At 41.6% G+C, this 23,721-nt stretch overlaps 1 protein-coding gene across 1 annotated transcript; it reads right to left on the reverse strand.

Moving 5' to 3' along the window:
- Positions 1 to 346: 346 nt before the first annotated feature.
- LOC116702264 (neuronal acetylcholine receptor subunit beta-2) lies at positions 347 to 13,635 on the reverse strand. Its single transcript, XM_032536424.1, has 8 exons — positions 12,823 to 13,635; positions 9,345 to 9,490; positions 7,363 to 7,407; positions 7,147 to 7,256; positions 6,183 to 6,709; positions 4,297 to 4,784; positions 2,072 to 2,217; positions 347 to 1,360 (listed from the first exon to the last, which is right to left on the reverse strand). Exons 1-8 carry the CDS (start codon positions 12,866 to 12,868, stop codon positions 1,345 to 1,347), a joined length of 1,524 nt encoding a protein of 507 aa, XP_032392315.1. The 5' UTR covers positions 12,869 to 13,635; the 3' UTR covers positions 347 to 1,344.
- Positions 13,636 to 23,721: the final 10,086 nt, after the last annotated feature.

Below are 23,721 nucleotides of genomic sequence, written 5' to 3' on the forward strand. Positions count from 1 at the left end.
ATAGTTCAAAATGTATTTGAGGTCATCCAGATAAAACACGTCACAAATGAAACATTACTGTCATTATAGCAACTTTTGAAAAGTATAAAAATACTTTTACCACCTTCTGCCAATCCTGTCCGACCCCCTCAGAGTGCTGAACACCTCCTTTTATCCTGCACTGTCAGGACTCAGCCAGGTCTTACAACAATGTCAATTATCCCCATCCACAAAAGCTATAAAATGATTTCTCTTCAACTGATTCTTCTCTCTTACTGAGAGAGTGGTTCAACTATATTTCCCCTGGCTGGCATGGTCCTTTAAGTAAAGAAACAAGATGTGAGAAAGAAACTGGGGTACAAACACATAAAATACAGAGCTTTTTATTAAACATGTAATAGAATACAGTCGGTGTCATATTTATGCTTAATACTGCATGTATTGGTGCTGCTACAAGTGGGATGTGACATAGCACACAAAGGGAGAAAAAAGGGAGAATAACCAAGCGAGTGAGTGAGAGAAAGACAGGAAGAGAAAGCAAGAGGAGAATACACATTCTTCAAAATGAACCAATGCGTTGACAATGACAACACGGCTGGGGGAGGTGGAGGCTGGAGATGAGGCACAAAGCTCGGAAGCAGAACAGGAAAAGGACGGAGCGAGCGAGATGATGCATTCATATTTTTATGAGGAGAAAAGGTGGATGGGACAAATTGTCCTCACAATAGTTACAAGAAAGCTTGGATTGTGAAAGGAGAAATGACGGCCCATTGGGGAAATTGTCCTATTTGCAGAGGAGAAAAGAAAGACATCGTGGTCTTACAGGAGCTGTTATGTGTAATGAGCCTTTGCACCTCCATTTCACATTGAGTCTGGAAAGAGCTCCATCAGCAGCACAGACAGTCCAAAATAAATCAAAGACAACAGATGACCGATATTTTTTTTTTACCAGCTTTGTCATTTTTGGTTCTTCTTTACATTTGTAAAAATAAGCTGGGTAAAATAGCCTGTAACTGTCTTGTATGTTGTGTCAGAAACTGCATGGGCACTACCTTGGCTCCATGACAACGTCATTCTTGTTGCACACTTTTTGAGTTATAAAAAGTATATCAAGATTGCCATGCCTGTGATAGAGGCGGAGCTTGGATGGAGGCCTAATCCACCAGAAATAGAAGCCATGCAGTTCAAAAAGAAAAAGTGTCCCAGTATGATCGTGTTTGTTTGAGGTCCGCTGCTGCAACCAACCAATGTAGCATTGGTTATGCTGGATATGTATCAGATCCAACAAGCAAAGACAGATCGGAGCCCGACCTGGTGCGGCCTTTCGGTTCTAGCGGTTACAGTTAAAGTTCATGTCCACACATCCTAGAAATCTCTATACCTAGCAAAAGAAAAACACAAAAAAAGTAAATAGAAATGAAGACAAACTGTATTCTGCAAAAGTCACCTGGTGCATGAATGCTATATTTTGTAGTTTCTGGCAGCAGCCGGTGTGTCGTTATCACTTTACCGCTTCTGATTCTGGTTCTCATCAATTCTTGCAATTGTTAATCAATCAATAGCAAATTGAAAGAGCGAGAAAACAAACTGAAAAATGTCAAAATAATAATCAATTTAGGCTGCCGTTAAGTCTGCCATTTATCATAAATGACAAGATGTTGTATGATCCTACCAAGTGGCCATTCATCTGCATCCACCACAGACAGTTGCAGCTGTACAGGTTGGTAACATGCCGTTATCTCATCCGCTCTAAAGCTTTAATACACCCTGGTGCAGTGCAGATCCAGTTTAGAAAGATGTGAAACACTTTCACGTTCAAAGCTTTCCACTTACCAGTGTGGCTTTTATTGTGAAGGAGCAGCAGCTTCATGTCACAAACAAATAAGGCATATGACTAGTAAGACTCACTTGACATGTCAAATGCAATACAAATGTTGAGCCTCTTTGTGTAGAAGCATGGGGTCGAGTTATTTAATGGGGGATACGGAAAACAGTATGTTCCACTTATATTTTGGATGTCTTTATAACTACTATGTCTTTGCCAAGCTAAGCGACGTGTTGTGATGGATTTTAATATGTGTATGTGACTCACTCTGTGTCATCAGCAGTGGGTGTGTTATAGCTTTGGAACAGCGGCTGCATGAAGAGCCCCAGAGTTCCCACCACACACACCAAGATGAAGATCCACAGGAACAGACGGTCTATCACCATGGCTACATACTTCCAGTCTTCAATGATCTGGAACAAAACCAACAACTTTAGATTATTACAGGTTGTTAAGACAGATCGAAGCATCACTAATAAGTATGTGCGTGGAACAGACCTTCAGGGAAAAGTTTTAATTTATGGGTCAGAAAAACATGATCTCTAAAGGTTTTTGTACTCATAATCCACCTATTTTCCAATTGATCATTTGCTAGACCCCTCCCCCTAACGGACTGTGCATGGTAGCGTAGCAACTGGAACTAGGTAAACAGATTACAACCAACAGTAGTAAACTAGTATTACTTCCAAGGCCACAGAGCATGTCAATAACTAACTACATTACGTCGCGAGATATCAGGTCTCGCGGTGTGACAAATTGCTTCACGGCACTGCACATACAGGAACCGGCTAGCTATAAGAACAAGGTCGCGATGAAGTTTTTCACACTATCGTCATGGCTGAGCCGGCAAAAAAGAAGCAGAAAGCTAGGAAAGCAGAGACGGAGGAACAGAGAAAGAGAAAACGGCAGACTGACCGAGGGAGGAGTCAGACATAACTGCCAAATATCTATTCTGAAGTCGTAGGGGGGCCTCTATAGAGAAACCTGTAGGGGGGGCTCTATAGAGAAACCTGTAGGGGGAGCTCTATAGTGAAAACTGTAGAGGGGGTTCTATAGAGAAACCTGTAGGGGGAGCTCTATAGTGAAAACTGTAGAGGGGGTTCTATAGAGAAACCTGTAGGGGGAGCTCTATAGTGAAAACTGTAGAGGGGGTTCTATAGAAAAACCTGCCAACAAAAAGAGAAAAAACAGCAAAGAAATTGCCAAAACTGCATAGCGCCCCTTTAAGACGAGCACATCCACTGTGTAGCATATCCCTACTGTTTGAAAGCAGGATCAGGCTGTTATGAGAGTTTAGAGTTAAATCCAAACTAACCCATTAAAAATCCCAAAGTCAAACAACAACACAAACTAAGTAGTCTATATTCTTGACGTCCAACTTCTGGGATTGCTGCTGTGCAGTTACCCTCTACTTTCTTGGTGTTATAATTCTAACCTCCGGTGGATTTCTGAGGACTATGGTTACCCGGTCCTCAGATCTCTGCAGGGTAAATCCAGACAGCTAGCTAGACTATCTGTCCAATCTGAGGACTATGGTTACCTGGTCCTCAGATCTCTGCAGGGTAAATCCAGACAGCTAGCTAGACTATCTGTCCAATCTGAGGACTATGGTTACCTGGTCCTCAGATCTCTGCAGGGTAAATCCAGACAGCTAGCTAGACTATCTGTTTCCAATCTGAGGACTATGGTTACCTGGTCCTCAGATCTCTGCAGGGTAAATCCAGACAGCTAGCTAGACTATCTGTCCAATCTGAGGACTATGGTTACCTGGTCCTCAGATCTCTGCAGGGTAAATCCAGACAGCTAGCTAGACTATCTGTCCAATCTGAGGACTATGGTTACCTGGTCCTCAGATCTCTGCAGGGTAAATCCAGACAGCTAGCTAGACTATCTGTCCAATCTGAGGACTATGGTTACCTGGTCCTCAGATCTCTGCAGGGTAAATCCAGATAGCTAGCTAGACTATCTGTCCAATCTGAGGACTATGGTTACCTGGTCCTCAGATCTCTGCAGGGTAAATCCAGACATCTGTCCAATCGGAGCTTTCTCTTGCATAACTATTTTGTCGTGGCTCTGTGCAGAGTTTAGCGCCACCCAAGACGATTCTGATTGGTTTAAATATATGGGTTAGTGTTTGAATTTGTAAAGGTTTAAAAACCCCAAGGCACAAATCTTGGGCTAGGGTTATTCAGTCAGTTTGTGTTTCTATGAGCGTGTGCATGGTTTTCTGAGGTTTCCATAAAAGCTTATAGGTGATTGGCAGGTTCTAAAAATCTCACAGAAGGACAAAAGCAAATACTAAAAGATTTAAGACATGTTCCGTGTCATATCCAGTCCTGATAACCTCTCCCCATCATCTGCTTTTGTAGGTCTTGTCTTCCCCCATTCTTTCCAATTATATATTCTGTCTTCCCTTTCTTTCATCCTTTGATCCTATCTCTTCCTGCTCATTGTCACTTATATATTTTTTAACCACGGCTTTGTGTCCTCACCCTATCATCGTGATCTTCTATCTTCATGTGTTCTGCGATGTATCTCACTCCGTCCACTGCCTCCTCCACATCCGCATCCCACTGAACAGGCAAAGACCTCCGGTCTGAAAACCCACCACCCCCATCCGGGGTGTCGTCGTCCTTCCAGCAGAACTTGTGCGCAAAGTCCTCATTGACGTAGATAGAGTCGGCATCTGTTCGGATCCCACCGAGTCTGATGTTGGAGTACTGCTTCTTCTCTGTGCCGCTCTGGGAACTGTTTTTCCCGACGATGCTCCGGTTGGCATACTTCCTGCGGAGTTTATCCCGAACGTTGAAAGAGCCTGGACGCCGCATGAAGAGGAAGGTGGGGAGGCGGACTAAGAAGAAGTGCTTGACCCAGTCGGGCATGTGGTGGGTGGATGGGGAGCGGTGGTGCACATTGAGGTTACAGACGGAGGTCACAATGGAGAAAGTGACCAGCACCATGGTGAACATCAAGTATTTACCTTAGAGAAAGAAAAGACAAGATGCCATCAAGAACAGATCCACATTGCTGCTGTCATGTGTTTCTAGGTAATCAATAATGAGTCTCAAATACAGTAATTGCTGGCTGCATGTCCCACATGGACAAAATAGTCTCTAATAAAGGCATGACTCACATGTTCTGGGACATACATATCCACATCACTTAGTCCGTTAGTCCACTAAGTCCACAGAATTATGTTGCAATCACCTATTTGCTGCTCTGCAGTTCAAATTTTAACAGAAATACTATTTTTATGTACTGAGCAATTCCAAAGGCCCATATGTGAAGTCACATGCAAAAAACCTTGGTGTCCTATTTGACAAACAAATCAGTTCTATTGTTAAAATCCGTTAAAAAACCATTTCCAAACTCAAGCCAATTCAGTACTTCCATGATATGGACTAAAGTAATTCATGCGTTCATTCCATCCAGACTGGACTATTGCGACGCCCTATATTCAGGCCTTCCCCATTCTTCATTAACTCAACCACAGATGGTACAAAATACAGCTGCAAGGGTGTTGACTGGCACAAAAAACAGTGTGAGCACATCACCGCAGCGCTAGTCTCTCTTCATTGGCTCCCTGTTCACTTTAGAATCTAATTTAAGACCCTGCTGATCGCCTTCAAGGCTTTAAATGGTCAGGCCCCGTCTTATATCACAGATTTATCGGCACTCAGCCCCAGGGTCTCTCAGATCTGACAACAAATCTCCCCTGTGTGTCCCACGATCACAACTAAAACCACAAGGTGACAGAGCCTTAGCTCGGAAACAAGTTAGATATCAGATGTGCTCCCTCAGTTTCTGTCTTTAAATCCAGGCTAAAGACAATTTTTTATTCATTGGCCTTTTATCCCAATAATCCTGAATTCTGAAGCGTGGTCCAGACCTGCTCTATCTGTAAAGTGTCTCGAGATAGCTCTTGTTATGAATTGATACTATAAATAAATTGAATTGAATTAATCCCTCAATGTGCTATCACGTCTATAATTGGTATGTTTTCTTTCGGCTTTTTTATTTTTACACTTTAACTTTTTAATATACTATTAGACCTGTTGTACATAACTTTGGTTGGCAGAAGCTGTGTCTAAATGTGCTTAAAAATAAATAAATAAACTTGACTTACTTTGCTTTTGTTTGCTATTAATTTCCCATTAAGTTAACTGCATATTTTATCATATTAAAAGCCTACCAGGAAAGCAAGGGATTATACCCCTTGAAGCTTTTTCATGTGAGTTTGCACAAAATAGCAAATTAAATAAATAAAAAAAAAAAAAGAACCCAATGGTGAAATTGGGCGCAGTACTGTGGATAATGACCCCGGGCGCTATTTGAAAACTTGAGGTATCGTGGTTTATAACACATGAATGGGACTGACCTATGAGAGGCACTGCGAGAGAGGTGGGTGGCACTATCTTTGATATCAGCAGCAGGAACACAGTGAGCGCCAGCAGCACTGAGATGCACAGCGTCATCTTCTCCCTGCAGTCGGACGGCAGGTAGAACACCAGGATCGCCAGCGACGTGATCAGCACGCACGGGATGATCAGATTAATGGTGTAAAACAGGGGTTTCCTCTTGATCACAAAATCGTAGGTGATATCCAGGTAGGTGATGTCGTTGGGGTCCTCGTTTTTGCGCGCCGGGAGCGAGACGATGTCCCACTCTCCGCTCGGCGTGAAGTCGTCGCGGCTGGCAAAGTCGCTGGTGAGGATCAGGTCCACTTCGGTGTGGTCGTAGGTCCAGGAGCGGAACTTCAGGGTGCAGTTCTGCTGGTCAAAGGGGAAGTTCTGCACCTCGATGGCGCAGGCCGACTTGTAGATGGCCGGGGGGAGCCAGAAGATGTCTCCTGTGTTGGAGACCACGGCGTTGCAGTAGAAGGAAACCTCGTACACGCCGTCAGCACTGGAACAGGTTGTGTGGGAATAAGACATGTTTGAAGTCGGCTAACGTTTGAGCCAGTACTGTAGGCCTTTTTGTCCTCTTTATTTACTTGATGATTGTCTGAAGTGATACTAATACTAATAATAAATAATAAAAGCAACCATTGATTAAGCTCTTACTAACCGGAAGAGAGAATGCAGAATGCGATAATTACCAAATCCCCATAGAAAGAAAGCAGGCTTATTTTAGCTGCAGATTTTCTCCTTCAAATGGCAATAATGGTGGACAATATCTTAATACTGTAGGAAAATACCTCTATTAATACCATACTGTAATCCAATAATGTTAATGCGGTTTTCTTTCATTATACTGACTTAAAAACAGCATAATAGAAGCCGATCCCCTAGATCAAATACAGACAAACTGGTCTTATTTTTGGTAGAATGACAGGCACATACTTGTTGTAGAGCACTATGTCGGGAAGCCAGATGTGTTTGGATGGTATTCGTAGTTTCTTGATGCCTTCATACTTCTCTGGGTCCCATCTCAGTCTGTAGTCATTCCACTCCTGCAGAGAGAGCATTTATAAACTGACAAACACACATAGGCTTAATGTGCATGCTGTGTATGGAACACTGTATGTGCACTGGGCGGATAGAAAGACTGTTATGTACCTGAAACAGCCACACGTTGGTCGTCATTATCTGTTCTCTCTCATTCTGTAAGAAAACAAGAATAAGCTTGTGGAAAAATGGGCATCATGCCCATAAGATTTTACTTTACAATATACTGTAAATGGTTGAATTGTTACAATGCTGTCCACGGGTAGGGCTTTTAGCACAACACATTAAAAGTCTTTAGCCAAAATGTCACAGCACACCTTTAGAGAGTGGATGCAACATAAACATTTTGAGGAAAACTAACATCCCTTCCAACACCTTCACAAATGTCCCAAAGTTAGACTTAATACAGATCTGAGTTGTGTTTTACTGAGCCGGGGTTTTAGAGTGCAGAGCGTCCACCCAGAGTAAATATGTGGGGTCATAAATTAGAGAATATAACACATTATAAATTGTAATGATGGCAAATATGTATAATCCAGGCATCTGAGCGGGATATGGCTATGACAGGAAGCTGAAGCATTGCATCATTGAAATCAATAGGGGGGGCCATTGCTGAAGTGACTGCACTATAAGATTCACTTTCTTTACACAAAAGATTTCCAAAATGATCCATCCGTGAACTTTCTAAGTTGCTTATCCTATTTAGGGTCGCAGGAGGGCTGCAGCCTATCCCAGAATGCACTGGGTCTGAGGTGATGTACAGCGGTCACAGGGCTAACTTAAAGAGACAGACAAACAGAGTCAGACTCATTCACACCTACAGGCAATATGAAGTTACCAGTTCACCTAACCTGCGTTATCATAACCTTTTTTTATAACACATATGATACTGCAATATGCATTCAATGCTGTTGTTATACTTATGTAGCAATATTGTTTGAGTTTCATTTAAGGGAGACTGTACTAAAGCAGTGATAAAGCATGATGTACTTATGCCACTAATATGCTGTTTGTCATGAGCCATGATTCAATTCAGCTCAATTCAATTTTATTCATAGTATCAATTCATAACAAGAGTTATGTCGAGACATTTTACAGATAGAGCAGGTCTAGACAAGATCTTGATGTGCAAGAATTGCTAGAAGCTTTAAAAGGTCGGATTCATGATAGTATATCACTGCTGTCGGACAGAAGCCTTGTATCTCCAAATAAAATATTGTCTTAATTGTTTTCTTCATGAATCAATGCTATAGGTCACCCTTTAAGTCCGTCTGCTGGTTTTACAAATATTTATCCCTCGTGTTGTCCTTGGGTCAAAGTGACCTGTTTTCCTATATCAATGTTCTTTTTAATTCCCCAAAATAACATGATTGATTCCACACAACGCTCTTTGGCAAGTACAAATCTCTACCGTCATTAATTTTGGGGCGTCTTATTCAATTTTACAGCATTTGAAAAACAAATTGAAGTGTTTTTGAGATAGTATTGAGTAAAAGTTGACATATTCCAGATTTTGTGATTATCCATCAACATCCAGTCCTTTAATTTATCGAAATAATTCCTAATTTCTGCTTTTCTAACTCAAACATCAGTACATCCTCTAAATGAGGTGTACTGACCATAAATTCCAAAAATAACTGTAAAACTAAAGTTAATAAGTTAAGTGTGTGTGGGAAAAACACCGAAAAAGGATCAAAAGTGTTGAAAAAAGGGACAAAAACGGAAGAAAAAGTTAAAAACATGGACAAAAAGCGTCAACAAACGTGTTGATTTTTCAAATTTGACGGGAAGACAACACGAGGGTTAAACAGCGATGAGGCGATACCATGTGACGTAAATGGCCCAATGTAATGTTTTCACGTTTGCCTTTTTTCATTTCCTAAAACACACGGACATACAAGGTTTTCATCCGACAGCGACGATATGAAAAGGGGTTTTGTTAATATGCTTAAACAAATGATGTCACAATCAGGATGTCAGCGTTAGCACATAGGTAAAGTAGGAATAACAAGCATTTGAGCCCCAAAGCTTTTCTGATCATCTGTATTCGTGCATGTGTCCAAACGTGTGTTTTTCTATAGAAGCGTACTCACCACACTGATGAGCTGCGACAGAGACACCTGGATGGAGATGGTGACCTGTTGGCTCTTATTGACAGCTGGTCTGATCAGTTTGTTGTAGCGCTCCGGACCCAACAGGTAGTTCACGAGCCGCTCCTCGGCATTCTCTGCCCTGCTGCCTACGGACCAATCAGAACGCAGAGAGTGGGAAAACACTTTATTTTGAAAGGGCTATCCATTTAAAATTGCATAGGTACACTCACATGTACCTTTACATGCTCGGCTTGAAATGAACAAAGCATTTGTCTATGGGTAGTTTAACACTGAATACAAAAATGTGACCACATATGTGCCTGTGTGTGTGTGTGTGTGTGTGTGTGTGTGTGTGTGTGTGTGTGTGTGTGTGTGTGTGTGTGTGTGTGTGTGTGTGTGGTGTGTGTGTGTGTGTGTGTTGCAGTTCCATGCGTGATACCCTCTCTTTGACAGTATGTTTTCAAGCCAGTGTCATCATGAATGATGAACAATAAACAAGTTGGCTGTAAATGAAGTAAATTTACCTAAGGGCATAAAGACAATGTGAATGTGTGTGTTGTGTGGTGTGTGTGTGTGTGTGTGTGTGTGTGTGTGTGTGTGGTGTGTGTGTGTGTGTGTGTGTGTGTGTGTGTGTGTGTGTGTGTGTATGGGCGTGTGTCTTGCACTTTACTGCAGGGTTTTAGAGCAAAAAGAACAAACAAAACTCCAGCCATGCATCCATCCCCGAAGCTTTGTGTTTCCTCAGCCCTAAATTATTGGTTACATAAAAGCGATCGTATAAATAAGTCAGAAGCGGAATGCTTTTGACCCCACTCTCCTGACTTCCACGGCCGTTGTGTCGACGTTGTCAAACAAACTGACAACGGCGCAGGGAGCAGTTCATATCTGGAACGCTTCACCCCGCTCAGTGCCCCATGACTTGTCTGTTTTTGGAAGATGACGTGCTGGGAAGGCTCAGTGAGCATGCATGTTCTTCAGTGACCTGCTGTTTCAAGTTTTCAAGTCACTGGGAACACCGATGTGTTTAGCTATTTGGAAGAAAGAGAGGCTGGGGAACAGTTAAGTTCAGTTACAGTTTAGTGTAACTTCATATATAGGATAAATGACATGCTATAAAGTAAAAACCCGAGTAGTTTATTTGTGCAATAGAGAGTTAAACTGAATGTTAAGCAAATAGCCCTTAATCCCATACAGATTGTATCTGGAGTGGTCTCAATTCAACAGGAAAGGCCTGCATTTCCCGTATTAACATGTCGTAACGCTTTAGGTTACAACAAAGGCGTGGGAACGGTCCATTTTATGACGTAGAAGAGTCAACTGATGATTTTTTGGAAATGTGTGCAAAGCCTGAAGAAGAAAACCTGGGTTAACAGAGCAAGTCTTTTCATGGCTCCCATCATGTCTTCGTGAAACCCCGGCTCTGTCGAACCTGCTTGGCGGTGCATCCCTCAGGTGTAGTCTTCAGACCTTCATGGAAACCACAAGCACTCACAACAACATGGTGGAGGACACCGCAAAGTGCCGTGTGCCTTCTCGGTGTATTACATCCATTAAATAATTCAGACCTAGATTTCAGGGTATCTTTGCTTTGATGGATGTTCCAGATTAATGCTTGTCTATGTTTCCTGTCGTACCCGATCGTTGTCTGAGTCCAGTTGTTTTTGGAGAGCAGATATGAACATTGATGGCTTTGATTTTTTCGTTTTCGGTCCTGTTCATTTTTCTTTAGTGAAGCGGCCTACAAGGTCTATTAAACATACTATACGTAACTTTCTTGTCTCTCAATCAAATCCATGGATGGTTAACATGGACTTTTGATGGCATTGTGAAGGTCAGGTTAAGCTTTTCTTTCAGGACACTGGTGGAGACACTGAAGTGTTCGTCCTAAAAGACAGGAGACAGAGCTCTCCGGCGGTAGGTAAAAAATAGCATTCCGTAAATTATTCAAAGTGCCCATCTGCTTTTACTTACGACTATTTTAAAAGTATGAACACTACACATCATTTTTTCAAACCCTGTCTCTGAGGCAAAGGTTTATTGTTATTTAAAGACATACCACATCCTTCCCTTTCGAGACACACAGGGGTCTTCTGACTTTGTGTCTCTTTCTAAATAAAGTCATAACACTGATTATAAAGCTCTACACGCACAATGTAAATCAGATGTCACAGAACCCAATTTGGTAAGACAGGTTTGTGTAAGACCATGTTATTTCAAGCTAATATGAACTAAACACATGCAGAGAACATAAGCTACACTCAGGGCCGTAGTTATTAAGAACAGTGCGGTCATGTCCTTTATATTCTAGCCTGAGCACTTGTTTACACTCTACAGATACACCCAAAGCAATTAATGTTTTTTTTTTCTTCAAAATGGGCAGTTACTGTTGACAAAGCATGTAGAAAATGTAATTTCAATAAAAGAAAGGGATCTGGTGGTTTACCACCACATTGGCACTCCTGTCGTGTAAAGAAGGGTTTGAACGGTAACTATAGGGAGATATGATACCATATGATACAACTTTATTGTCAGCCGTTTTCTTTTTGCATCCCTGGGTAGCTCATGTAAAAAGAGGACATAGACGTACAGTACATACAAACATACACAAGATGATTAATGCCAAAGGACATACATGATATATTACCACAAATAACACAAACTCCCAGGTAAGGAAACATGTATAACAAGAGAAAATGACATTAACATACACACAGACAGGGTCTTGGAGACTTGTAACCCTGAATAAAAAAAACACTGGATTTAATGTTGCTGGTTTAGCAACAGTATAGATTGATGTAAGACATCTATTAGAAATGGTAACATAAAAAACTATTTTTCTGCCTTTTTTATACAAACTATAGTCAAAGACTGACCAGATTTCTGCTTGTTAAGAGAACATAAAGGAATACTACAATTAGGCTACTACTAGGTTTACTATGGGTAATTGAAGTACATACAAATCCAATGGCTGATGTAGAGGGACGTGGCATGCCAAAAAAAAAAAAAGCAGCACTTGGTTCAGTCTGTCTTTCTCACAGTGAGATTTACTGAACCCTGACAGCAAAGGAGCATTTGGGATTTAGCTCTCAGCATTTGATTAAAAAAGGTCAATATCAAATGAGTGCAACCCTTAATGGGACCTGTGCACGATTATCTAGCAGACTCTGCATCCGTTTCTTTTTGTGGTAAGATATCTCTCTTCTGCAGTTCACTCAGACCTAATTAACCCAACGTTTTCTCTGTGTGTGTGTGTGTGTGTGTGTGGTGTGTGTGTGTGTGTGTGTGTGTGTGTGTGTGTGTGTGTGGTGTGTGTGGGGTGTGTGTGTGAGTGAAAGAGAGAAGGAGTGACTACTAGTTTTGTCTTCATGTTTTTCAGTGATTATTGCCAACAAACAGTTGAACTACAATAGTGAACTACAATATCCACAGAAATACACATCCATACTTGGGTCAATTTAAAGAATGTGAAAGAACTCACTTGTGAGAGAGAAAATGAAGAGCAGGAGAACAGTGTTGATAGTCATCTCCTTTCTGCTTCCCTGGACACGCTTGCTACTTTCTTGTCTTTCTTGTCCTCCAAAAAAAAGAAGAAAAAAAAAGAAGAAGAAGAAGTCCGTGAACAGCGGAATTACACAGTGTTTAAATATTCCGCCGTGATGAAGCAAGTCTTCTTTCTCTTCAACTCCCCTTCTCTCCTCTGCGCTGGTTGACACACACACACACACACACACACACACACACACACACACACACTCAAACACACACTCACACACAGCTGCTCCGGTTGGTCGTCTTTTCCGGAATTTCCAGCTGCGCAAAAATATCTAAATATTAAAGGAGAAACTTCTCTGATGTAATAAACAGGTCATTTGTAGAACATGTTGACAACATCGTTGCTCTTGTGTTTTACAGCCGAGAACTGTTAGAGGAGCTGGGCTGCCCATCGCGCGCCGCCGCCTCGGCACACACCGGCCACGGGGACACGGAGTCCACTCGCGATCCAAATCAAACGGTCCAAATGAGTGGTGCTGTTGTGGTCCAGAAGGAAATCTTCATCTAAGTTCTTGTTTTTCTTCTTCTGTGGACAGAAGCACCGGCAGCGCCCACCCGCGTCGCGCTCCTCTGGTTGTGGCGCGTTGAGAAATCGGTGCCCCGGGGCAGATGGGACGCTTGTGTTACCTCTGCGTAACTTCGGTTAAAGTCCAGAAAGAGGACAGGGAGGATTTCCCATGAACGTCCGTGTTTTCCTCAGGAGGACAAACAGAAGGGGGGGGGGGGGGGGGGGGGGGGGCGTAAGGAGAGTGCGCCTTGGGTTTCGTACCGGATTGGAAAAAGACTCCCACAGTTGCTCGTGTCTCCGGATGGCCTCTGTTCCGCTAGTGGTGCTGGGATAGCCTCTAGGCTACTTGGCACTAAGTGAACCCGGACTTGCACAAAATCCACACGACACCACAGCGCACGAGCGTAACCGGAAATGTGTGCAGTACACCCATCTGATAGAATGATGCCTGTATGGGCGCAAGTTTCCTCAAAGTGAGCTAAGTTCGACTTGTAGCCCACTGGGAAATGAATGCCGTTGTTAGCAGTTTGGTCACTGGAATCTGCTTTGGAATATCATAAGCAGACGCAGAGGGCCAGCTGTGGGCAGATGTTGTCATGATGAGAGGGGGGGGGGGGGAGTGGAGGATAGCTGGGATTGGGATTTCTTTCTATTGTTCAGTGTAATAACACTCTTAAAATGGAACAAAAACAAATATAAACATATACAATTATACAAAAATGTTATGAATACTGCTCCACATTGCCTGAAAAATAAGAATCTTCATTTTTAAGAGTTAGCTTAAAATTTCTAATAACTATTTGGGTTTTATATATTTTTTCCCTTAATTTAAAAAAAATCAAAATCAAAATGATATGTGGTCTACTCATCAGAATCAGCTTTATTCGCCAGGTATGAGGACACATGCGAGGAATTTTACTTTGGAGCATCGTTACTCACACTGTGCTTACACATACATATCAACCAAAACAAAAATATACACTAATATATACACAATATATACATACTCTAAACAGAAACAATATAGAGGCATAGAGTGCAATGAAGAGATCAATGCAATTATTTAAATGTGGAGCAAAGTGCAAAGGATACTGGGATAAATAGTATTATGTTATTATATTACAATATGAACAGTATGAACATATGAATAGTTCTGAAATAGGAAATGAGAATGATGAATAAATAAGAAGTAATAAGTGATTGAGTAATAGAATAAGGGATCAATCTCCTATACTGGAAACCAGAGTCTAAGAATATGCAAATATGGCCATTTCAAAACTGCAGGTGAATGTGAAAACCTTCTAGTGACAAAGTCAAAAATCACAGTAAAGTATCACAGTAAAGTATTTATTTTGAAGCTCAGTAACGTATGTGGGCTCTGTTCAAAGACATCTCTATGGTGGAGCTATAACATCTCCTGCTCATCTAATAATCCTACATCATCTACCTCAGAGCCCCTATACTGAGTACTTAGTTCTAGTGCGTATAGTGTGTGTCTTTATACTATTTCCAAGAGTATTTTTAACAGCTGGACCGAGTGCACATGGTTATGATTTCCCATCCCACTAAGAGGAGAGTCATGTCGCAGGCCGCTCCGCTTCTGAAGTCCCAGTGAAAAGAGAGAAAGGCTCGGGTGTGAAAGCAAGAAAGAGAAGAGGACATGCACTTTTCTTTTTTAGATAGTTCTGCGTGTTGCTCATGAATAACCCAATGCTTATTCAGCTGACAGTTGCAAGAATTGATTCCTCTTGGCCAGGGGCACTGATTGAAAAAAAGGAAAGATTAAAACACAGTGTCATGATTTAATCTAAATCACACACACACACACACACACACACACACACACATATGCAATCTCCTAAAACAGAACCAATGAGCTCAAACAAAGACTGACGAGATATTTACTCGTGTGCCATTATTGATGGGTTTAGCATCCGTCACAGTCCAGGCCGTATAACTAACACGTTACTCCTTTACACGGCCCAGTGGGCATTTCAATCCGCCATAATGAAAGTGTGTGTCTGCTTCAGTCAAGTTAACTGGCACGAGCGCGCCACAGCTCACGCCAACTGACAACCCCCCTAACTCTCCTGCTCCATCACTACCGTTCCTCTCGCACGCAGGCGGCTAGAGGTTGCTAAACAACAGCGCCGAGATGATACCTGACATATGTTGGAGCCAAATCCTGCTCCATTCTCAGGGTTCATTCAATTAGTAGTCAAAATCTCAGATGTTGATGTGTGAATCCATTTCAGTACATAGGATATCCTAGAGACCAATACAGAGTCAACCTAACACGGCTCTCCCCCAAATTTGTCTGACTCTCTGGCTCTTGGACCCCCAGTATTATCTCACAAAAGGGTGGGGTCTTTAGACCACAGTGATGTGTGTGTGTCTGTGTGTGTTTATTCGTTATCTTTCAGTTGGAATGTGACTGAGTTTATGATCCTCAGTTCAGGACTGGCAAAGCAAAAGATCAGTGGGCCATAAAGAGGGACTGGACCCAGAGACAGGATGTGTCCCTGTAACATCATTAATTCAATTTCTGACATATTTGTAGAGCTGGATTATAACAAAATGTACCAGAACATGTTTTGTTATAGAACAAAGTATTGCAAAACAACTTAATGCAACAAACAACCAACAACAAACTATATGCATGACCAACATGTCTCCATTTATGTTGAAATAAAGCTTTTACCTTTAGCTTAAATGTATAATGCAAATCACACACAATGTTTAAGCACATATAAAAAATTGAATTCCAACACATACAAAACACACACACACCCACACACACACATATATATGTATATATATATATACTGGTATATCCTGGACACACTGTTTGGTAGGGCCAGTATATCAACGTAACACACTGTGAGGGGCCAAGCAGTTAAGGAAGAGGAGTCCCAATGGGAGTTCAAAAGTAAAGGCTTTTATTTGCCAAAAAATAATTACAACAAAATAAAGAAGGTTTTTGGGCCGGTAAAAGAAGACAAATAAACAGACGGTAAAAAAAAAAGCTCTGAACGTAAGACTCAACAAAATACAACTGACCTACAAACAAAGAAACAAAGGGGACTTACATATTGGCTGATCAGACCGATATAACACACAGGGCGAGACTAACAACACAACTACAGAACACAAATAACGCGAAACCTACATTAAAAAAAACGTATTCCAAATAAAATGTACTTTTATTTATCTTAACTCAACAAAAGAAAATACTCAATGTAAATCTAAACCCCAGAGTATAAAGCTCAACTAAATAAAGAATGATGTACGTGAAATAAAACAAGTGTCCTTTAAGTTATTTGTAACTGAATACATGGTTGCAACAAATGAATAAGGAGTATACACAAAAAGCATGTGTGGCCATGGCTGCGGCCATCACACACACAGTGGTGGAGTTAATCTGTTAGAGCTCTAGTCTTGGTTTTTAATCTTTATTTATCTAGATGAGGTCTGCTGAGTGTGCGTTCTGGAAAGGTTGCTGTGCCTGCAGCTAACAATCTCCAGTCCCTTCCCATTCATGAACGAGTCAGCTAATGCTAGCCAAGGAACAGCTCCAGCAGAGGATGGCTCTGTCACAAAATAGTAAAAGACAACTCTCAAAAAAAAGCATCCTAAAATCCCTTTAATTCAGAGATCCAGAGTGAAAACAAAAGGAAACCTAGCTACTTTGACTAAACTCTGGGAGTTACACACAACTCTAACCTACAGTATAATTATTATTAATCATTACTAGTTTCAGTCTGTCCCGTAAAGGGGCGCTTCCACAATTTAGTACCACACTGATGACTGATTTCTTTTTAATGGTCATAATGAAAGCCCCATAGGCCAGAATATTCTGTTATGCCAAAAATTTTCATCCTATATTTCCAATAGCATGCACACACACACACACATGCACACACTGCCCGATGTAATGCAAGTTATACATTTGTAACCTCCAAGCCCAAACTGAGAGAAACCCTGAAGGCATCACTAAGGCCCCATTTACACCTGGCATTAACATCTGTATCTGAATGCATCATCTGGATGATGACATCCGATTCTGTGGATCTTTGCCTTCACACCTTTGGGTTAAATGAATCGAATCTCAATATGCTAATGACTTGGATTGCATTTTCTCAGATTCAGATAATGGATCCAGGTGCATTTTAATGCCAAGCGTAAACGGGATACATATCTCATCATCAGGGTTATTTTCTCCTTAAGACAAGTAAACCGACCTTTTTGGTGGACTGCTTTTTAAAATCCTGAAGTCGTCTTGCAGACAGAAGCTTGGAATAAGATGTGGCAGACAGTGGATGGGCAGCCGAGCAGCAGATAAATATGTGGCCCAATAATAAGAGCGTGGGGATGTAGAAATAGAGCAGACAGCAAGAAGGCAGGGAACAACCAAGGTGTGCATCAAAGCATGAAGCAAGCCTGTAGAAAGAGTCATAATGATTGTTAAGGGGATGTTTTTGAGTGCAGACCACATGCAAAAGCTAGGCCCTGGATGGCGGTTTTCAAAAATCACACCAATGTATAGGTTGTGTGCAAGGCAGGCTGTTGCCCGGAAACAAGTCACTCCATCTTCTTGACAGTGAATCAGGGCAGGCTAGACCATGTACAACTCAGCCTGCGGGTCTGAGATTTGAGTGCCATTGGCTCAGGTGTGGGATGTGATAGGGTAAATTCAAGTGAGAAGGAGATAGTCTGGGAAAGAAGCCTGCGGAAATGTGCACATCCCCTCCACATACCTGAGTGTAGTCGCACAGATCAAACACAAAACCTCAGACCCAAGGGCCCCTGCTCACTAGACCCAGCATCTTGTGTTGTTTGTCAAGACAAAACCTGATAATCTGGGTATTAGTTGTATGGCATAGTTTGAGATGTTCAGTCGCAAGTGTTGAGTGTAAGAGGGAAAAAAAATCACTGGTCTTGCCAAACCTATAATTCAAACTTGGTTATCATGTACTTCCAGTTTTCTGTATTTCTAAGTATTCACATCCATGCTGTTTGAACTGATTTAAAGGTCACATATGATGCTCTTTTCCAGGTTCATACTTGCATTTTGGGTTTCTACTAGACCTTGTAAAACATAGAAAGAAACGATTCTGAACAGGTTTGCATTCTTTAATGTTATAAAACACATTATTTCTCTCATATTCTGTCTGCATATACCTGTATTTACATGGTGGCTCAATGCTTAGCACTGTGGTCTCCCAGCAAGAAGGTCCTGGGTTTGAATTCAGGTGGTTAAGGGCCTTTGTGTGTGGAGTTTGGGGCCCCTAACCCCTGAGCAAGGCACTAACTCAGATCTTGAGTTGGTCCCCGGGCGCTGTAAATGGCTGCCAACTGAGGGATGGGTTAAATGCAGAGAATGAATTTCGCTACATGGATGTGTATGTGACAACAAAGGACCTTTACCTTACCCTCTATCTGAAACGCTGTTTTCGGGTCTTCCACGTCATGCACTGTCATATCAGCCGGGGAATCGTACGTATCCAATTCCTTATATTTCTTTATTTCTTGTATTTCTACACTATTTATAATATTGTGCAACTACAACACAGAGTTTCCCTTCGGGGATCAATAAAGTATTTCTGATTCTGATTCTGATTCTGAATGCCTGTCATGGCACTTTCTACCCATTGGATATGGTACATTGTGGCATCACACCCTTATGGAAGGCCAGACGGCTCGGTTCTTTGTGAAATGTTTGATTCTTTCACAGTGTTTGTAGGCTGAAGCAGTGGTTCTCAATCTGGAGGTCGCCAGACGATTGGGGAAGAAAAAAATGAAACAAGATTCTAGACTGGGGAATGGCACGGTTATGGCATTACTGTGTGAGTTTAGTACCTTGAATGTATTAAATTCAGAGCTTCATTTGTAAATCAGGAGGTTCTGAAAAGCAGAAAAGAGTCAGGGCAAGAGAAAAAGCCAAAAACACATCAAAAGTCCACAGAGCCTGGAGCCCATTGGACAACGGCTACAAGCTAAAACTAAACTGTGATTAAAGCGAACCATTATTTGTTTCCATGTATCAATCAGAGCATTTGCAAAAATTTCCTCAAAATGAGCAGGGGGAGGCGTGAAGAAACAGCTGTTTACACCAGTCAAAATCTAAGCATGTTTCTACACACCTTCCCAACTCCCACTCTCGCTGCCTGTATGGACGACTGGAGAGACAGCACTCTCTGCCAGGTCGATGGCGTCACTTTCCGCTCCAACTAAAACAGTTTTTGTGGTTCTATTCTACATGAATTTGCGAGACCTCATGGGTCCTTGAGACTTCAGCTGTCAGTCATGGCTGCAGCCGCAACAAATCCGGATCTGGTGGGTGTTGACGGACGACGGAGCCGTCACAGAGCGAAGCCGATCCGCAGCTGTTACGCATCCGGTGGAAATTGGGGGTCAGTCACGTCGCCATGTTTATTTCTTTTTGTTTGCTATGACGATGGACTGCTTGACCTGTATCCTAGCTAGGCAATAGCAATAGTTGGGTGGTCACTCACCAGGCTAAGACCAGGCGTAGTCAAGCCTAGGCTTAAGTTTGTGAAGTCAATTCTAAAGACTGGTTGACCGGCTCCTGGGCTAGAGCAGCTCAGCCTGCTTTGTAAAAACAGCTTGATCTCACTATTTCCAATACGGGACCTTAAACAAAGGGTAATACAATTGGAAAAATACTTGCAAATATTCTATAAATATAGCTTGTTGCTACAGGTATTGAAGGACATTATCAATAGAGGGTTTTCACCGACGTGACGTTCTGGCAGTTGACCCGGATGCGTGGCCATATTGGAGGAACTCGATGTAAACAACTGAACGGAGTACAACGAAGTATTGTGCGCTTTGGATACTTTAAGTGAATGTCGTCAGCTCATCAAAACACACCCAAGATGCAAAGGCAAATAGGGAAGGACTTGGATCATGAGAAATTCGCTACAGTTTATTGGCGCTGCAGATACCTACGAGTTGGATCCCTCTTCTTGGATCCATGGCAACCCGGGTATTCTTCCTTCAGTTGCAACTCCCTACATAGGCAACTACCTGGTTTTCTCGCCGAGCCAATACACAGCGGCAGCCCTTAAATCCTACAAAGGATTGGAGGACTATAACCAGACGGTGTGTGGATGGGTGAGGGAGACGCAGTACCAAGTCATCAATGACCGTGGCCGAAGAAAGTAATGTAACAACGTCTTCAATCAACCCAACCTTAACTGGATGATATCATTGCGGTACTCAAGGTGTAGCCTAGTGATTCTCAAACTTTTTCTTTTTTTCATTTCAAAGACCCCCAGTTTGCGATCTACACTGTACACTATCTGAGTTAGTTTCATAATATTTTTTTATTACTTCTTGCATTCCTCTACCTGGTTTTTAATAACTTTTGAAAGTCGATAATATTCTAAATGTTTTTCTTGGTCTGGCCTCTTGGTACCACCTAAAATACAGCAATATTTAATCGTTTTGTTTGATGACGTTCGGGATCGACTTCAGTGCCTGTGCTTTGTTGTGACGCAGAGTACCTCCGATATGGCGACTTCCGGTATGATGACGCATCGTTAAATCCCTCTATAGCTCAACAATGACTGCACACTTTAATGGCTCTGGTACCGCACGTTCACCCTTCAATTTGTCCATTGACGTTTCATTAAATGCTTAAGAGTTTTAAGCCTGGAACCAATCCAACCATCTCCGAGATGAATTGTGGCCATACAAGATTTGATTAGGTGCAAAGTAACATTTTGAAAATGGCCAAAAAAACGGCAAAGGGACAAGACTCAGGATTGTGGCTAGCATGTTTTTTGTTCATAGGATCACAAATAAAACATGTTTTTCTTACAACAAGGTTGATTTCATTCTAGCATCTACAGAAGCAGAAACTTCCAGATGGTTTAAATTGTGGCTGATCATCAATATCCTTATGGAGAAAATGAATGGGATTTTACTTCTGGAACCACACTGTTGAGGGTCAGGGTTAGGGTTAGGGTTAGGGTTACTCTATATTGTATATATAATAAGTCCAGGGAAAAAACACTGACGTCAACAAGCAGGAAAAAGCACACATACTGTACCCACAGAAGTATGTTTCAGTCATCTTTGGTTTCTAGGTCACTAGTTCTTTATGGATAGAATGCTTCTGTGCTCTATTGGTCTGTAAAACACAAACTACAGTAACATGAGTATAAATGTGCTGTTATGTTGGTGGACAAAAATAACCCAAAGACCTTCCAAACCAAATACTACAATCTGTGGTCTATATCAACTTTCCAAAAAGTTGAATCAAGAGTGTTCCATTGTCTGAGGACACGCATCTCTTAGCTGACTGAAGCATATTCCCATGTAACTGATTAGGCCTTTACAGGTGTTGTTCATGGCCATTACATGGAAATATTCCAGATATCAAATTGGATCTTGTCTGTGACCATTGTGCATGATTGGATGATCAACCTTGCAAAGTGGGAGGTTGCACCTGAATATGTGCATTTTTAGCAATGGGAGTCTCTTGAAGTCAAACCTTAAAATGAATTCATGTTCGTTATTGGCACTTATATATATTTCGGTGTAGCTGATTACATTTCCTTATGTTTTGGAGGCGTTTCACTCAGATTAGGCGGATTAGCTGACTCTTGATGCAAACAACACCTACCACTTTACTGGTACATCGTGACAGCAGCCTGGATCTGATTCAAACGTTTCTTTCTAAATCATTTCAGTCATACATCAGCTAATGACTCAGCTTAACCTGTCACAACAGCTCTGTGTGTGATGGCTAGTGTAAAGGAAGAAGCACATACACTTGGGAATGTGTCCAGGAGCACGAGCTGGTGCTTCTATGGCACAATAAAGGCGGGGTCGTACTTATTTCTCCAATGATTCAGGTACAAATAACAGTATATTACTTGTTGTATGCTTGAAATGTAGTTTGAAATTGAAGCTCATTAAAGCCAAATCAATCCTGATAGAAATGGCTGGATTTTATGTGGCTATGAATATAGTTTTTTGCCTCTAGATGGCATTATTAACCTAATGACTGAAACCGATTCCCGTTACCGCTCTCCAGTCTGAAGCCAGATCGTGCTTTTGAAGTAACAAAGGAAAATGTTACTTTGCATGCATGTGTTTGTGCATCGGCATCTCATTTCTTCTGTAACACCTCTGGTGACATATGTGGAAGTTAATGACCGGGACAACTGCTGGAGACGCCCTAACCCACCATTCCTCTCACTGTGTGTGGTTAGGAGATTAATACGAATAAAAAACATGCCCTATGTAAGCACAGCATCAATTAGAGGTCACAATGCAAGATCCATTTTAAGTTCCTTATAATGTGAAATAATTACTTTTTTATTGCCACACAATGTACCTTGGGCTTCGAGTGCTTGGTATCAAGTCCAATACTAAGTGTGTGTAAAGTCCCGCCTAAATTCTTAGTGTAAATCTTAGTCTTGTCTGATTTAGTAAATAAAACTGTTCACGAAATCAGGGTATACCAAGGTGACCCCTTTTCATATATCATTTTCTATCTATAATTACATTTTAATTGAATTTATAAAAAGCTAATTTTTATAAATTCCCAGTTTGTTAGAACACACTAAATACAGGCCTGAAAGACACACACACACACACACACATGCTCAAGTCCTATACATGCACATGCAGAGATGTCAGAGTGAGAGGGCTGCAACTGCTGGACAGGTGGGGAGCCTTGCTCAAGAGCACCTTGGCAGTGCCCAGGAGGTGAACTGGCTACCAGCTACCAGTCCACACTTTGTACTTTAGTTCTTACGCAGACTTGAACCAGCAACCCTCCGGCTCCCAATCCAACTCCCTACAGACTGAGCTATGGATATTCGGCAATGCAGAAATGCGCTGACCAATCAGAGCACAAGGGGAGGGGCTTAAAGAGACAGTCGCTCCAACAGAGCGTCTCATGCTGAGGGTTGCAGCAGAAAAATTAAGTGTTTTCTTTAACATTAAACCATGTAAACATGTTCTAGTAGAATCACAAAATACAAGTATGAATCTGGAAACAGCATATAATAGGTCACTTTTAAATAATACTCAGTAGAGTAAACAGTTGCCAGGAACCAATTTGCAATTTGCAGCCCCGTCCACTCAAAAGCAATGAAAATGTAAACAGGAAGTCACTGTAGTATTGTGCATACATGAATTATTGCATTTCAAAATTAGGAAAATTCATGCTATATGGAAATGTCCCATTTATGGGACATTTAGGTTGTTTAGTAGAACGTTATTGGCATTTGTAATAGGAATAATTATTTATATACATTATGTGTTGTGTAATTTTGT

Source organism: Etheostoma spectabile, chromosome 2 (assembly GCF_008692095.1).
Source record: "Etheostoma spectabile isolate EspeVRDwgs_2016 chromosome 2, UIUC_Espe_1.0, whole genome shotgun sequence".
Taxonomy (NCBI): Eukaryota; Metazoa; Chordata; class Actinopteri; order Perciformes; family Percidae; genus Etheostoma; species Etheostoma spectabile.